The sequence below is a fragment of the Lissotriton helveticus genome, chromosome 10 (assembly GCF_964261635.1).
Source record: "Lissotriton helveticus chromosome 10, aLisHel1.1, whole genome shotgun sequence".
Lineage (NCBI taxonomy): Eukaryota > Metazoa > Chordata > Amphibia > Caudata > Salamandridae > Lissotriton > Lissotriton helveticus.
In genome coordinates this window covers 418,204,807-418,222,012 of record NC_136071.1, presented here as the reverse complement: position 1 = coordinate 418,222,012, position 17,206 = coordinate 418,204,807, and the positions used below count along the sequence as shown (strand labels likewise).

The 17,206-nt window shown below is 43.5% G+C and overlaps 1 protein-coding gene across 1 annotated transcript in view; it reads left to right on the top strand.

The window, feature by feature from the left end:
- Window positions 1–17,206, top strand: part of PGAP6 (post-GPI attachment to proteins 6) — a 500,899-nt gene that overhangs the window by 253,219 nt on the left and 230,474 nt on the right. The window contains exon 5 of the mRNA XM_078662901.1: window positions 13,942–14,210. Within this exon, the coding sequence (XP_078519027.1) occupies window positions 13,942–14,210 (269 nt within the window). The remainder of the gene's footprint in view (window positions 1–13,941; window positions 14,211–17,206) is intronic.

Genomic DNA, 17,206 nt, shown 5'->3' with positions numbered 1-17,206 from the left:
GGAGGGAATCACCAGAAAAAGTTAGGCCTGCGGCTGCTGGGCGCCAAACACACTCCCTGGCAGCCTAGTGTCTGTAGAGGGCTAGGTTCCCACAGTGTGTCTATTTCAGGGTATCTGATGTAGGGATGGGGCAGGTTTGTGTCATGGACGAGAGCCTGCTGTGTGCGTACCCACTTCACCAGTACAGGGACACAAACCCTGGACAGGATTTTCACAATTCACGCAGGATAGCCACACGGGAGGGGGTAAGAAGCATATCTCCTACTTGTAACAGCTGTTTTAAGAAGTGGGTTTAATCCTCTTTTTTGAACAGTCTTTCTTTGCAGCCAGTGTCCCATGTACGGTTTCCACAGATAAAGAGACCAGGAGGCACCTGTAGACGACAGTGCACAGATTTGACATGACCCTTAAAAAGAGGCCATGCCCATCCCTTCCTCGCCCTCCCCATGTGATGTGTGAGCTCTGCTGCTTGTTCAAATCAGACTCATTTGCTGATTTGACTGTGCTGAAGAGAATCTTCCAGAATTACTATAAAGCCATTGGACATCCTTGAGGTGGTGCTCCTGTTTTGAGGGACTTGTAGTGTACCGGGGTAGTTTCTCATTGACTTTCTAAGCATCTCGCATTACAGACAGCTCGCCCTCGGCTGATACGAGACGCCAAATATACAAACCACCCTTTGCTGCTTGCTGGACAAAAGAACAGCTAAGTCAGACTAAAACTACCTGACTGGTCAACTCTAGCAGCTGGCAGGGCCATTGAATCATCACACCCTTGTAAATCCTTAAGCCACATAAATAATATCATGGTAACTGGATGGAAAGATTGAAAGGCTAGATTGTTACTAGTGGTTTTTCTTTTGAGGTGGATGGGGCATGGGCAGGCACGTGCTCTTGTGCTGCAGTACACCAACTTATACCCTACTTGATTTAGTTACCAATCTCTTTTTTTATGCAATGGCATATATTTCAATGCTAATGTTTAAATGAAACAGTGTAGGTGCATGCAGTGAATATAAAATCCTTAAATCAGCATTGCTCTATCAGTACAGCTGTAAACATTCCGAAAGTATTAATTTCCGAACATTTACCAGAATTTACATTTCCTAACATGTGAGCAAGGCTACGTTGCAGTAATGTGGGATAATGTGTTGCATGGCTAAATACTTATAAGGTCCCAAAGGCGAGACCAATTTTATTGCAAATGGTTGTCTTTAATGAGTTTCCCCTACTGCAGGCACGGCATGCTCTCCTGCACCATTAAGCGTGCCATGTGGGCTTCCACTTGCCAAGCAGCCCTGGACTATGGCGGCCGCTTCTTTGAAATGAACTGGGTCTTGCATTACAAGCGTTTGAGCTATTGGCATTGTAAATGACTATTCCTTTTATTTATGTGTTGATTATCAAAACAGATAAATAAAAGGCATTGTCATTTACAATGCCAATAGCTTAAACTCTCGCAAATGCAAGACCTATTGCATTGCAAATGCTTGTTATTAGCAAGTAGCAAGACAGAAGCAGCCGCTCGCAGCGCAGCTTCACTTGCCCCTCTGGGGAGGATCACCTCCTGGCTAAGAGTTTAATTGCAGAATTAATCTGCTTAATGGAACATATTTTTGGTTTTTTGCAATGTGCTCATTTATCTATTTACAAAAGAGTACTTTGTAGTTGTCTGTTTAGTTGTTGTAACTAAATTCTAAATATGTCTTGGAGAAGTGTGGTGTTAAGAATAAATACAGGTGCAAAACAAGAGCTTCACTCGTAGCTCAAGGTCAGCAGCTACTTTTGCTATAGGCTAAGAAAGTGTTGACAGTTTTGAGGCATGCAGATTCGTGTCATCAGCAGCAGGTACTGCAGCAGTGTATTTATTAGCATGATTGCTACTGCATGGGTAGATTGCAAACATCCCCTTCTTTTCTGCATGTATCCTTTCTTGGAACATGGTTTCCTTGATGACTTTAACCTGTTCAATTAGGTACTTTGTAGAGCAGTGCTTGCCTAACTTTTTAGAACCTCGACCCTATTTGTAGAATGACAACTTCTGTGACCCACCCAGCTTTCATAGACACGAAGGGGGTAATTTGTTTTATGTAACTCAGCCATCCCGTGGTAGCGCTTTGTCATTTACAGGCAGCACGTTTTTCATTGAAACAGCTGCTGAATTTGCACAGAGTTGCAGTTTTACTGATAAAACTATATTACACGCAAATTATGGGTTTCTGTGAGTATTTATCATTAGTACATCACCCAGTAAAGTGTCTTGATTTGTTTTTATCTTTGTTTCCATCACACTTCAGAATTACAAAAAAATGTGCTTCATTTTTGCTTTTAGATAGTTATTGTTTATCTACCACGCCTGTCAAAAAGCTAAAAAGCATAAATCTCTGCCAGCTTTCAGCCTGTGCTCTGCCTTGAATAGGTGTGAAATGCGTTCCAGGAGCAAGCAATAGTCTGACCAAATTGGGCAGAGATGACTCCTCTGATACTCCACAAAATATGCAGTTTGGTCTGTGGGACCTTCTGACAGCACAGTGTCAAATCTTGCTTGACTGGTTTTGTGAGCCACATTTAACACCTGGGGTTACCTTGAAAGGGAGAGAACACAATGGCAAGATAACATTTGTGTATCTATTATCTGGTTGCTCGGTGCCATGCTTTTCTCCTACCAGTCTTCTATCTCTGGGTTCGTTGTGAGTGCAGTGCCTGCCTCAAACTGGATTTTATTATTAGTTGAGGAAGTACATTAGGATTTCCATAGTACAAGCCCCACACTACATCTCCAGCCCAAGTCGATTGTGGTCAAAGTCTTTCTCCATGTTGAAAATGCCCCGACGCTTCGCTTTTTGGGTCTGTTTGCAGTAAGGCAGACAGGAACTACTGAAAGTGAATTGGGTTTGCCGCAGAAACTTTTACCCATTGGTTAGGGCGGGCCAAGGAGTCACCCTACTCCCCCCTAGTTGGTTCCAGGCTTAAATGTGGCAGCTACAGGCACCCACTTCAGAACACTTTCTGGATCTACAGAAGACCATAAGAGGACTGGACCTTCTGTCTATGACCTGAGAAGAGCCCTGAAGGACTGGGGTTGTTTCCTGTTGTGCCAAGGACAAATTAGTGGACTGTAAGGGTTAGTTGGTTGACCTCCTGTGTGGCTACAAGGAGTTAAAATCTGCAAGAGGCATTTTCCGGACAATACCCAGCTGGTGGTGAAAACTGGACCCTGCTGTCTGTCTCTGTGAGTCTTTAAGTTTCTCCCCTGAGGTCCGGGGGGGCTTAGAAGTGTACTGATGTGGCGGATGGGGACTTAAAAGACGTAGTCAGGAGTTAAAATATTTTACCAGGATGAACCTTGTTGGTTTATTCAACCCACTTTCCATTAAGGTCAGCCTCACATTTCGCCTAGGTCAATGTCTACCTCAATATTTGCTTCTCATTGGCGCTTTGTACTTTTTGGTGCCATTTCTACTGAAATCTTTAAAAATTATCTGCTGTTTCCCTTATTGGATTTTTGTCATAAGTTGCAATTGTGTTTATTAAATGTTACTCTTTTTTTCCTAATTCAGTGTGGGATTTTTATTGTTTAGCATCTTGACCTAATTACTGCTTTGGTACCGCATAAATAGTTTACACATTGCCCTAAATTAAACCTGTCTTCTCTGTGCTAAAGCTACATGGAGCTGAGCTCAGGTTAATTTAGTGACTTTGAGGGTTCACCCTCACAAAGGTTGTGATGATTATTTCTTGAGTTATGTAGTCATCCACCCCAGTAATAAAGACATTTCTTACAGGTTGCTATTAAATGTAACATGTAAAGTCTGTGCTTCCCAACACAGCTATTTTTTGGAGCATATTGCGACTTATTTCAGAAATGCTATTTCCATCATGGGACAGTCCAAGACCTCAGCAGAGCAGCTGTATTTTTAAAGGCAGGACATTAAAAAGTCTCCAACTTTTAGCGGGCTAGCACAGAGCAAAGCACTCGAATTAAATATGCCATACTCTTAATGTGGCAGTATTGCCACTTCACATCAAATTTGGCTTGATGGGAGAGGAGTGTGGCCTTTCTGTATTGATGTTTCAGTGTTTTTTGGGTATTGTGTCACTTCTGAATAGAATTGCACAATTGTTATAGAGCGAGTATGCCCACTTCCTGAAGGAAGCATATATTACACAGCAGTGGGTAAAGGAGAACTAAGGACAGATTTTCTTTTGCGCCACAGAAGAAAAGGTAGTCTAAATTTGGATCCAAATTGTCACCCCTTTTCTGTCAGGATATATAACAGTACAGCTGTCCTGGGAATCGCATGTCAAAAATGCATCTCAATTAACATTCGTCTTAGCACCTTTTAGGTTGTGCGCCCCTTCGTTTACTTGAGCCGGTGCTGCAGCAGAGAAATCAGCTCTCTTGAGATCGATCCTTATTTTGTGATGAGTGTAAATTAGCTCTCTACATCAACTGGCGTGACCTTCCCTGGGATTGTTGATTTCCTTCCAAATTAATTTGCTCTTTATTTACATATTACACATCCATAGAGGCACTAGCAAAGCCATTACCTGGGGAATTAGTGGTCTACGAGTACTATATATTGAAACAAAATAATACTTGAAATAATATTACAGAAAGGGACTAAAGTGCAGCTTCTGAGTAAAGACTAATCGCATTGGCTTTGCCAATGCTTGCTTTTTTGTGTGCAAATATTAGAGTACATTTGATTTTCAAAGCAACCATATTATGTGGCTTGTAGATGTACTTGTATATCAAAAATGCGACTCTCATCCATCTCCTCCCACCGATGAGTACTTTTCCCACACCAGTTTTGTGTTCACGTTGATGTTTGCAAACGTTGGCGTATGTTTAGCTACAGAAGCGAACATTAAATCAGGCATGTATGTGAGACAGGTGAACCCAACAGTGCGAGGCAAACATTAGAGTTTGTTTTATTTTCAACCCAACCTGACTTGTAGCCCGGATTTGTGTTCCCAGTATGTGCGAGAGCTGGGTCCTCCAAGGTGGTGTGCATTACTTCTGCTGAGTTTCTTCGTGTTTTTGATTGTGAAGTTAATGGCTATTCATGCTTGCAAACGTTTCCATCATGTCTATGCACTGCGGTCATTATGTGTTGTTCACAATGTATTGTCAGATGATTTCTAACTTCAATGTACATGCGCACTAAACCCTTTTTTCCCTTAACAACTCAAAAGGGCTAGACAAAATTTCATCAAAACAAGAAAAGGAACTAAATAAAACGTGTCTCATGTTTTCATGTTCTTACGTTCAGCAGTTTTTGACTTCTCTGGACAGAAGAACGCATATAGTGATTTTCATGTTATTTAGTAAAAATGGCCAGTTTTTTAATCTTCCCCCCGAACAAATGGCCAGTTTTTTTTAAACCCCCCCTCCCCTACACCCCCCCTCCCCTCCCAAATAGCTTTTGACCCACCCCTTTAACCAATATTTTCCTAACTCGGGCATACTGAAAGATGTATTTTGGAGACTGTTTCCCCAAGAGAGGTTCAATTTAGTCAAAGGGTGCCAAAGTTATTAAGTGTAAAAAATGAGATTGCCAACTACAGAGGTGCAATTGCTTATCTGTTGTTACTGCAAAGATGAAAGCCTTCTTATTGGAGTTCGCATTCCATCTGGCGTTAGGTAAACAGCTTTTAGTAGATGCTGTCTTCCATGACTGGCCATTGAAATTACTTTGCTTCTCACCGGTTTCCCCTCATTCATCAGGTTCTTCTGAAACGTAAGAGATACTGAAACACCAGATATCGCCTGATTCCCCTTCCTGTCCTTAGATAACTAATTTTTATTAGGGCTCGGTGTACACTGCGCATGCAGTGTCCCGCAGCGAGAGTCCTATTCCCGGCGTTTTGAAAATGGACCTTGAAATTCCACATAGCTTGTGCATGTGGATTTCCAAGGTCCATTTTCATTGGCCTTCTCGTGCGTGCTGTTTTTAAACAGAACACGCATTAGGCCATAGGCGGTCGCATAGCTCCGCCTATGGCCTATTGGTGTCTGTTACGCGCACCAGAGGCCATATGTTTTGAATTATCCTGGCTTGACAGCCGCGATAATTCAAAACATATGCTGGCAGTGGCGCGCGCGTGTGCACCACTCGACGTTTTTTTTTTTTTTTACAAAAGCGATCGCGAAACCGATTGTTTTCAGTCCCGCTTCTTACAGCCCCTTTAACGTGATTATCCCCTTGCTGTAAGTGCAGTCCTCTTGAGTAAATGACAATCTCTTTCTCTTCTCTACTCGTTGCTAACCTGAACTCTTTAAATAGGTTTTGGTGAAAAGAGACACACAGTAAGCTCAACTTTTAATGTATTTGGGCTAACCATGGCTTCAGTAATATCTCGTTTCAGATCGTGGGAGGGAAAAATGTTTTGTAACATTTTTTATTGTAAATATCAGGTGTCACCGAGACAGCACTAAACGTCACCCTCTTTGGCAATCTTAAAGGGATGAAATTGAAATGTTGAGCGGTGAAAACCATGACTGAAACTTGTGACATTCGAACTGTGTACAAATCTCTGTGGCAAGTTCCTTATCTCACTGAGCTGTCTTACCAACTCTAAGGTAAAGGCAGTGTTTCCTAATGTTCGAAAAGTAGTCCGAGCGTAGATGAATAGGTAAACCACTCAAACCAGTCACTATTCTGCCATTTTATACTGACGCGACTTCTTTAAACCTAGCGTCTCCTTTGCTTGATAGGGAATTTGATTTCTCAGCTCAGAAGAGGCAGATGAGTCGAGCGTGCGTGCAGCGCGGTGCAGTCCGGCCGCTTGTCAGAGTTTGATGGGTTACATTTTTCAACATATTTCTTCGCAGCAGGAGGTCGGGCGGGCACATTTTTTGTTTTCGGTAAAACAGTCTTCCCTGACCGACCGGTGGAGCTGGTTTCCCGGAGACGAGGGTCAGACAGAGTCAGCACTGTTGCCTTCCCCTGTCGCATGAGGATGTCATGTTCACACCCCGACAAAGGCGCGTACTCCACACCAACCAAGCGTAGCAGGTGCCAAGAACAACTGCTCTGGGGTTCAGGGAGCGTTATGTGTGACATGCAAGGTAGGAAACATGCTGCTTCCTGTCCTGGTGCCCACGGTGGCCTACAAGGCAATCGACAAATGTCTGATGGGCTGGACCGAAGGGTAGTGTGTGGCCCACTTACGCGACTGGTTGTGGACCTCTTTTACCGTCTGCTGGACCGGTTTTCCCCGTTAATTTCCCTGATACTAAACCAAGCATTGCCTGCAGCGAGCACACATCCATGCTGCCTTCCATAACTTGTTATCACTTACATCCCTCAGCAAGAAGGGGTAACGGAAAGGGGAAAAGGATTGCTGACACTAGGCGGTCTCCTGTGAGCATAAGGGCTGTCATCCCCAACTGCTAGCCCCAAAATGGATGATAAATGGTTGTGATGTAGGCCACCTGCTCCTCCCTACCACCCCCAGCACCCCCTCACTGCTGCGCGCAAAAGGCTGAATTACTCGCATTTGCTGGTCAGCCCCACAGCCTCGTTGTGATTTATGCGTGGCCGCTTTGACTGCACAAACCTGTGTGAGCATGAATCTACTACGGGTTGGTTTGCACGTGGGTATTTTGCGTTTCTTGTTATGTTAATTGTTAATACGCCTGATTTAAATGGAATTAAAGGTACACGCCTTGCATTTTATTCACAAACCTTAGTTACTGATGCCCTCGTCCTCCTGTCAGATCAGCTCGTTGTTTTACATTTTAGGGCAGGGCGGCAGAAGTACACAAGAAGGCAACGCTGCTCGTGTCATCCTACTGTACTACAGTACTGTTAGATCTAACAGCAGCTTTCGATACCCTGTCTCCCATTACATTAACATCCAGGTTAAGGGAGGCAGGAGTAACAGGACCTGCCCTCAGTATCCTGAGCTCTTTCTTACAACAAAGAGAGCAGCGTGTGATGCTGGGTGACCTCCTTTCCCCTGCCAAGTTCTTGCAATGTGGGGTGCCACAGGGGTCGGCACTGAGTCCGACCCTGTTTAATATCTACGTGGCCCCCCTTGCTAGACTTGTAAGATCTCAGGGGATGGAGGTAGTATCGTACGCTGACGACACGCAGATCATGGTCTCCCTGACCCACTCTGTGACTGTCACCGCTTCTAACTTTAGGTCCTGTATGCAACTTGTTGCAGAGTGGATGATTTTCAACTCTCTAAAGTTGAACGGTGACAAAACAGAGGTCCTGGTCTTTGGTAAAGACCAGGACATATGGTCTGGTGCCTGGTGGCCTCCATCTTTAGGCAACTGCCCTATTCTCACTCAATCGGCGAGGAACCTTGGGGTCATTTTTGATACCCGGCTTTCCATGGAGGCCCAGTTTAACAAAACTGTGGCCACCTGTTGGGGTGTTATTAGGACTCTGAAGAGGATCCTTCACTATCTCCCCTTACAGGCACGCAAGCAGGTTGTGGTTGCCCTAGTTGGCTCAAGGCTTGACTACTGTAACTCCCTGTATGCCGGAGCCAACAAGGGCCTCCTACAGCGCTTACAGGTCGTACAGAATGCGGCGGCACGGTTTGTTCTGGCCTTGCCCTGGATGTCGTCTGTGACCATGGCAAGGAAGAGTCTTCATTGGCTCCCTATCATCTCGAGAGTATCCTTTAAACTTCTGTGCCTTACATATCGTGCTCTTACGGCCGGTCCTGCTGATGCTCTGGGATCTCGGCTTACTCGATATGTTCCGAGTAGGTGCCTACGCTCCTCGGAGCTTAATCATCTGGTAGTTCCTCGTTCCATGAGGGTTAGATGGGGGAGCAAGGCCTTTTCCATCTTGGCACCCCAAGTATGGAACTCACTTCCCTTTGAGATTAAGTCACAACCCTCATTGGATCTTTTTAGGAAGGCTCTGAAAACTTGGTTCTTTGTTAATGCATATCAGTAAGCTCCTTACATCCTTCGACTCAGCTAGATTAATGTTAGGCGCCTTGACGCCCATGGGGCTAAGTTGCGCATGTGTAAATCCCACTTCATTCATTCATCCTGTGATGCAGACGTCACCCCCTTGCTTTCTATCTCTTCAGACACTTATTTGTTTTCCTCTTGCATTGTTTCGCCAACAAGTCTCTTTCTCTAAAACTGTGTCAGAGATTTGGAAGACCCATGTGTGCGCTCTGAAGTGACCTCAGTCATCACCCGAGTCAATCAATAATAAACGAGTAGGTTAGGGTGAGATCTGTCGCCTGCCTGGCCCGTGCGTGCCTGTTCTTTTTTCCATCTTTTGCAAAATACAGATCCTGCAGGGCAGATGGCCCCATCTGGCCGCCACGCACTCTGGTAGGTTTCCACTTCTTAGAACCAAGAGCCATCTTCCACATGGGGGTCTTGCAGAGAATAGATACCAGTGTTTACTTTTCAAACCTGCTGGCCCAGCTATCGCTGCACGGGATTTAATATTTCTATGGTGTGCAACAGGGGGCTCACTTTTGGTACTGGAGTATTAATTTCAGGCTGGAGGCAGTGCTCCTGATAATCATATTACAGGATAGGTAATATTTAGCTCAGTGCTTAATTTGTAAATAAATAAGTGCCAGAGACCTAGTCATGAGGCCACTGCAGCTTGCACCACCCATGGTCTCTGCCAGCGCTGCCAAGTGTGACAATTCAGACTGTTCCCAGCCCCTGAAGCTATAAGAATGGCTTGGGTGAGGTGTAGTCTTTTTCAATGCACATTCAATTAATAAACAAGTGTTTACCACACGCACATAAATACACACAACCACACCTAACCAAACACACACAACCACATGCACAACCACATGCACAACCACACAATCACACCCACATACACACCCACATACACACAACCACACGCATACACACAACCACATGCACACACACAACCACATGCACACACACAACCACATGCACAAACACTCCACATAATTTGACATCAATCCACATAATTCAACTCAATAACACAACACACCACATACATCTAATCCACACTACAGAATTCCACATCATGCCACAAAATTCTACAGCACACCACATAATTAAACTCCACCACATACCATTCCACAACACAAAATACCATTACACATAATTACACTCAATAACACACAATCCCACTCCACACAATTCCAATAAACTCAATACCACATAATTACTACCCACAACATTCTACCATGCCACACCATTTCACTACACAAATACATTTCACACCACACAATTTCACGCCACACAATTCCACAACTAACAATTCCAATCCAACCCACATAATTCCACTACACACCACATGCATACACTCCATAACACATGGCTAAAAGACATTGCCATTTACAATGCCATTAGCTCTAACTCAAATAAATCCGAGACCTATTGCATTTCTAATACTTGTTATTGCTTCTCTGGTACTGAGATCCTCAGTTTACCAAAAAAAACATTTTTTTATCAAATCTTTTTATCAGTAATAAAGAGACATATCAAACAGAACTAAGCACTCTAAAATGCCTTATCTTCATTAGCTTAGACACTTCAGACCACCCCAATTCCCACCACTCCTCCGCCCTCCCCATCATCCGAAGAATGGCCTGATGGAAATGCCTGAGACCAAAAATCTTCTTAGGATATTGGGGGCTGGGCCTTCACAGATGTTGCGTCTCCATGCATTCCAGTTTCCACAAATGTTGCCCATTTTTGGGGGCAGACTTGACCTTCAAGCATTACTGTCTCAGCTTGCATGCACTAGACCATGTCATGTTTTCATTCTCCCAGTTGCGGTACCTGATCCGTACCCCATAACCTAGCCACATTCCTTTTCGCCACCTCTAACCCCAGGGTAATCCATATCTACTCCATGGGGAGCAAGTCTGTTTCCTCCCAAACATTAAAGGGACACCATTTTACTGTGTGTGTGTCTGTCTGTCTGTCTATCTGTCATACCTCACTAAGACAGGCAGTCACCGCCACCCAAAAGCCCTATAGCGTTGGACAGTCCTAAATTATATGAAATCAGGTCCTGGTACGGCCCAGCATTTTCGGCACAATGCCGTCACTGCCCTGCCCATTTTAACCAGTGTGATCTGTGCATACTAGAATTGGGGGAGGATCCTAAATTGGACTAATCAACATTCCTGACTGTACGGCCACTTCACTAGTGAATGCCCGGTCCTCTGCTCTGTCATTGTCCTCCAGTGCATCCAGGTCTACAACTCAGCAGTGTCAGTGCATCTGGTGTGTTGTTAAACAGCTTCTGTTCCATCAGCGATGTGGCTTTGCACTGCATGTATTCATCAAACAGCCTGTCCTCTAAGGAGCACCGTTACCCTTGACAGAGCCGCCCGGATGGCGTGTCAGACCTGCATGTAGCTATATCTTTTGGTTGGCACTAGTTGGCAGTCACTTTTTTAGGTCCGCCAGTGGTATAACGTCTCCCTGATTCCATAAGTCGCCCACCATAAACCCCATTTATCAAAGCCGGGCAAATGTCCCAGTGTGCTCAGTGCTACTGTGTCCCATAAAGACAGTAATCCTCCCCCTCCAGCCCAGGGCCTGTGTATCAGTATGCAAGAGGTTTTCTACTGTCGCAGTCCAGAAGGCCGGCTCCTCTGCGGAGTGGAAAACCCCACCCATTAATGGTGGTCAGCTGCGCTATACAATAGTACTTCAGGATGTCTGGTAGTGCCACTCCCCAGTCGTACTATCCCCTTGTCAATTTGTGTTGCGCTATCCACGCAGGTCCCCCATCCCAGAGCAATGCCCCCGTCCCAGAGCAATGCCCAGATCTCGCTCTTGGATTTCTTAAAATATGAAGTATGGACCGGGTAAGTAAGCTCTGGAGGACATAAAGAAAACGGGGTTGGGACATAATTTTAAACAGTTGCGGTCTGCCCAAGACCAACAGTGTGAAAGACCTCCAGTGTTGGACATCACTCTTTACCCTCTGTAAAAGTGGTTACAGGTTGTGGTGAAAGAATAAGTAAGAGTCGGTGGTCACATAAAGTCCGAGATCGCGGAATCCCTCAGTGACTATTTCTGCCGCACAATCGCAGGGTAGTTTCAATAGGTGGCCCTGCATATTATATATTCGGGATTTACACCAAATTGTAGTATATCTTGAATAGCAGCCAAAGACAGTATTTGCAGGATTCTTCCCAAGGTGTTCTCGGTATCTGTCACTTAAAGTAAGACATCATCCTCATAAAGGGATATCTTGTCATTCCATTGCATACTGCGGATCAGTGCTTCCTGCTTGATCCAGGCAGCCAATGGCTCCAACGATAGAGCTTAAAACATCCCAGCAATTATCTTATGCACTGCCCTTTTCTAGCATCAAGACTTATGGCTGTGTTCAATTCTGTGAAATTTAAATGTGTGAAAGCAACCTAGTAAATAGGAGTAAATAGGGCACTGTTGTAGGAATTTCAGCTTCAACATGGCACTCGACAGGGTTGCCCCTTGTCGCCCCTAATCTTTGCTCTATCGTTGGAGCCATTGGTATGGAAAGGATAAAACTCTTCTGACTTCGCTGCATACTGTGCTTTTACCTCATGCAGCAAAGCATGTATTTGTAAACCTTAAGACTAATGTTTGGTTTGATGTTTTCTTCCTGAAAATCAATAAAATATGTGTTTATCAAAAAAACCAAATTAAGACATCTGAGTTCTAGGTTCCTGTACATTTAGTGCACAAAGGCAATATTAAATGCCTTATAAAATCGTGTCATGTCGCAAACGTTTGTTGGGCAGCACCATAAACTGTTAGATGTTTTTGACTGCATTACTTTATTGATGTATCTTCAAGGAACGCTGCAGCTTTCAGCCTGGAAATCATGTGTAACTTGTTTACTTGAAGCCCTGGCAAGCATCGGAGAACAATAAATAAATAAACAGCAAATAAAGCAGAGCCATGGAATTGGAGCAGAAGAGTGTCATTTAAAAACAGATTTTTCAAAGCTCTAAACATCGAATTCTTTTTTTTCCCTTAAAGGCATTAACAATCTATTATTCATGCTTGGTGAACCAATACCACTAGACGAAATTCTAATTATTTTCAACAACGTTTCTAAGCTCCACGTACAGATTTTTTAATTAAGTTGTGTGTTCAGAAATCTGTCAAGGTATAATATTAACTAATCTTGCATTATAGTAAAGGAGACCTTCATGATAACACCAATACGTGAAGACCGTAGTTAGGAAAACTAGCCAGTATGGAGAGTGTATGAAGATATTCTTTTTCAATAGTGTCTTGTAATTATTATTTTTTCCTTTGGCCAATAACCACCGAATGAACAAAGAGGAAACTGAAAATAGTTGAGAGGAGCTGCTTTTAGTTTAGGTTCTCAGAACAATTTGTGTTTACCCCTCTTTGTAGTTGTGTGTTAATAGCTTATTTAGTCTGTAAAATTTTTGCTGCTGAAAAAATATTTTTTTAAACAGTCCACATGTCTATGTTATGATCTTTTTTTAATTTGAATGAGAACTCGAATAGCTGTTAGAGGGGTTTGGGGAGATATATTTAATTGGTTTCTTCGTCGTGAATGTAAGATGCCTAGTATTCTGCATTACTGTGGCTGTTTAATGCTGTCATTTATTACAGGCTTTTTGAGTGCTTTCATTCTAGCTTTGGCTCATTTTCATAGTTGTTTGTAGAAGATGAACAGTCTACTTATGAAAATGTAGTTTTAGAGTTTGCTTCACAGTTCACCTTATTTTGTCATCTATGGATAATTGTTCATTTGTGTGCTGTTATAAGTTCTGTAGCTCATTGTATAAAATAGCCCTAAGGTAAACCCCCTCCCTCCCACCAAAACTACCGGCTCCTTGTTCCTCAGCCACTGCATAGATTTATACTTGTGTCAGACCAGGCATTAATGTTGGGTGGGGATTACCAACTATGTTCAAGTTGGAAAGAGAGTGTCTAAGGCATGACTAACATAATAATTGTTTTTTTCTCTAGGATTTTTATTCCAGAGTACACTTTGCAGTTGAAAATCAGTATTCTTAACTGTGCAACCAACTCAGTTGGGGTTGTGTGTCCTTTGAAGCTGACTCTGGGCTCAGTCACCATGCCCCAGTCCTACCAAAAAAAAATGGTCTGCACAGACAGGACTGAGTGCAGTGTAAAGCTAGACTTTCCTCCCTGGGAGGCATGGGTGCCCATCACCTTGGAAAGTATTGGTGACCGCAACGTAACCATCTCTTTGGAAACATCTGCCTCCTTCACAGGTGAGATTTGAGTCTGGAATTGGGATCACTTAATATTTGCATTTGTTTTTCTAAGTTGGTTGCGAGGCTAGTAGGCAGCGTTGTTCTTGCGCTCAGGGTTAATGTTTGACAGGATCAGTAGAACATTGAAACAGTTTTTAGTTCTTAGATTTAGGCCTCCTATTTGACCTGATTGCCAGGACTTCAATGTAATTGTTTGATTAATTTTTCTTTAAGAAATGTATTTAAGAAGTCTCAAGTCATTATTATGAGGAACTGACCTCCACTTTGAAAACCTTAATTTTGCTTCACTGCCTAGATTTGAATTTTACGCTCATTGGGTCTAATCTATCGGTTGACTAAATGTCTATTGGTAGACAAATACCAAGGCTCACATTGTTCAAACTAATGGTATGCTGTGTAATTGAAGTGTCCTTAATGTGTATATTACTGCAAAAGAGATAGACAACATTCAACATAGATTCAATACTTTTCGACAGTGGCTTCTTTTTCCCTCCCCATAAGCATGATGTCTAAGGTTTGAGTTTTTTAATGGTCTTTTATTTTCACTCCATTTACTTGCCAAACTTGATATCGCCAATAATAACTATACTCTAAATGTAATTTGTTCTTGGCTATTCTTATAAGTGAATTAACTAGTAGTATAAACTTTACAGGGTCCAAGACCCCTTTCTCCTACTCTAAGGTCTAAAGATATGCTTTTCCCGTGAGCTTACGTTTCTGCCACGGTTTATACATGACCATTTGTGTATTGTTGGGTTGGAAGTAACCCACTTGGATGTGGAGAGCGTACATCTCTGCGTTTCCACCCCTATTTGTGCAGTTAGCTTGTTTTTGAATTTCCCTCACTGAGCCTAACAATAATCCCATTTATCAAAGCCTGGCAAATGTCCCAGTGCTGCTGTGTCCTATAGGGACAGCAATCCTCCCCCTCCAGCCCAGGGCCTGTGTATCTGTATGCCAGAGGTTTATGACTGTCGCATTGGTGCCCTGAAGATTAAGGTGTTCAGGAGTACTATAGAAAGGCACAAAGTTGCCCCCCCCCTGATTTTATCACCAGCCTCTTCATCCGGAAGGCCGGCTCCTCTGCAAAGTGGAAAACCCCACCCATTAACGGTGGCCAGCTGCGCTGTACAATAGTACTTCAGGATGTCTGGTAGTGCCACTCCCCAGTTGTACCATCCCCTTGCCATACCATCCACTCGTCAATTTGTGTTGCGCTATCCACGCAGCGTCCCAGAACAATGCCCGAACTTGCTCTTGGATTTCTTAAAATATGATGTATGAACCGGGTAAGTGAGTTCTGGAGGACATGAAGATGCAAATATTCGAAGGGGTGCTCCTTGTTACATCTACTGACAAGCCACAGAGGTGCTATTAGCGCAAGATGGGCACCCAGAGTCCACCTTCATTGAGACACTGGCTATCACACTCTCTAGCATACTTTCAGGGACTGCTTATGGCAGCAGCCTTAATTGAAATGTAAGGATGCGTCTTTTTACCCATCTGCTTTAGTTGGACATGGCTACCGGCCGCCCTTGTGTAAAAGGTTCTCTCAGTTTTTCTGAAAGTGAATGTGTACTTTGTGCATGGTACAGTAACGGTATATCAGCTTGTATCCCTTACTCACAGGGGGCAGGTGAGAATCCATTTTAGCTTCTCGGTGTGATGGAGGGCTTTGTGCAAAGCTGGTCATGTCTCATTTGACCTGGGAGCTTGCACCTTCGCTCTCCATCTCATTTCCTAGTGCTGTGCTGTAGAGGGTCATAGTATCCTGTGTTTGATGGTATCTCAGTCCTCTGTTTCTTTCAATTTCTGGCGGATCGCCACAGATGCTGCTTCTCCTTTTATGTTGGCTAATAATATAGCCGAGACCTGCTTGAAGTCTTTCAGTAATTTCATACCCAGAGTTAAAGCAGGTTCTGGACCGTATTCATTTTGAATCTGTCTTAGCACATCTGGTATTATCGCCATAGACGGAACACCATGTGTTTTTGTGTAGATTGAAGCAAAGATTGTACCCCAAGTGTCGCAGTCCTCCATGTGGTGCGATCCCCATTGGAAGACAGATAGTCAGAATTCTGTGTTTCTCAGTAGGGGTAGTATCCGGAAATACTGCCTCTATTTGAGTGATTTTTTGTGCAAACCAGAATGGAATTTGTTCCCGTTTTGTGGGTACTTTACCCAGACATGATTGTATGTTCTGTGGTGTAATTTTGTTTGTGTTCCCCTGATGAGGGGTCAGCTGTGGAATGTTACTAGCTGGTTGGACTGTTGAAGTCTGCATTACATATTGGATTAATTGTCTATGTATTTTAATTAGTATTTTTAGCTGGGCTAAAAGTTCCCGGTCTGACATTTTTTCTATGTCTGGATGTGGTGTGTAGCTGGCTAGAACCGGCCACGTTGCTCCTGGTCTACCTAGTGGACCGAGCCTGGTGATGTGATTATTATGTTTTAGGGCGCCTTTAAACCAGAGCAGGTGCTCTTGGTAATTTAATGGGATTTCCACCTCCTCGAAAGGGGTATACTCTTCCGGAGGTTCCTCTATTTTGTAATAGTGGAAGTCGTGTGTGACAGCGTGTGCTGCTGGAAAGTTTACCCATGAATAGAATACCTCTGTCTGCCGATATTCATGGGCCTCAATTACGAATATGACTGTACCACCTCGTGATGTCAGTCCGTTTTCTATAAGTTTAATAGTTATAGTTCTTCTTATGTTGACCGGAATGAGTATAGCATTCGGGTCATTCTGTTGGAGAGTTGTGTCTTCCAACAACAGTTGAGACGCTGTAGCATCTCTTTCTTCGTCTCCGTCAGGCATTTTACTGACAAAAAGTCTTTTTTAGTATGCAGATCAAGTTTCAAGGAAACAAAGATTAGGTGCACAATATTTTGGAACACTGTATCCTTCAACGTTGACTAAACCAAAAACTATACATAGGAATCTCTTCCTACTAAGTTCTGGCGGATTTTAACCTTTTACCCACTCCAGA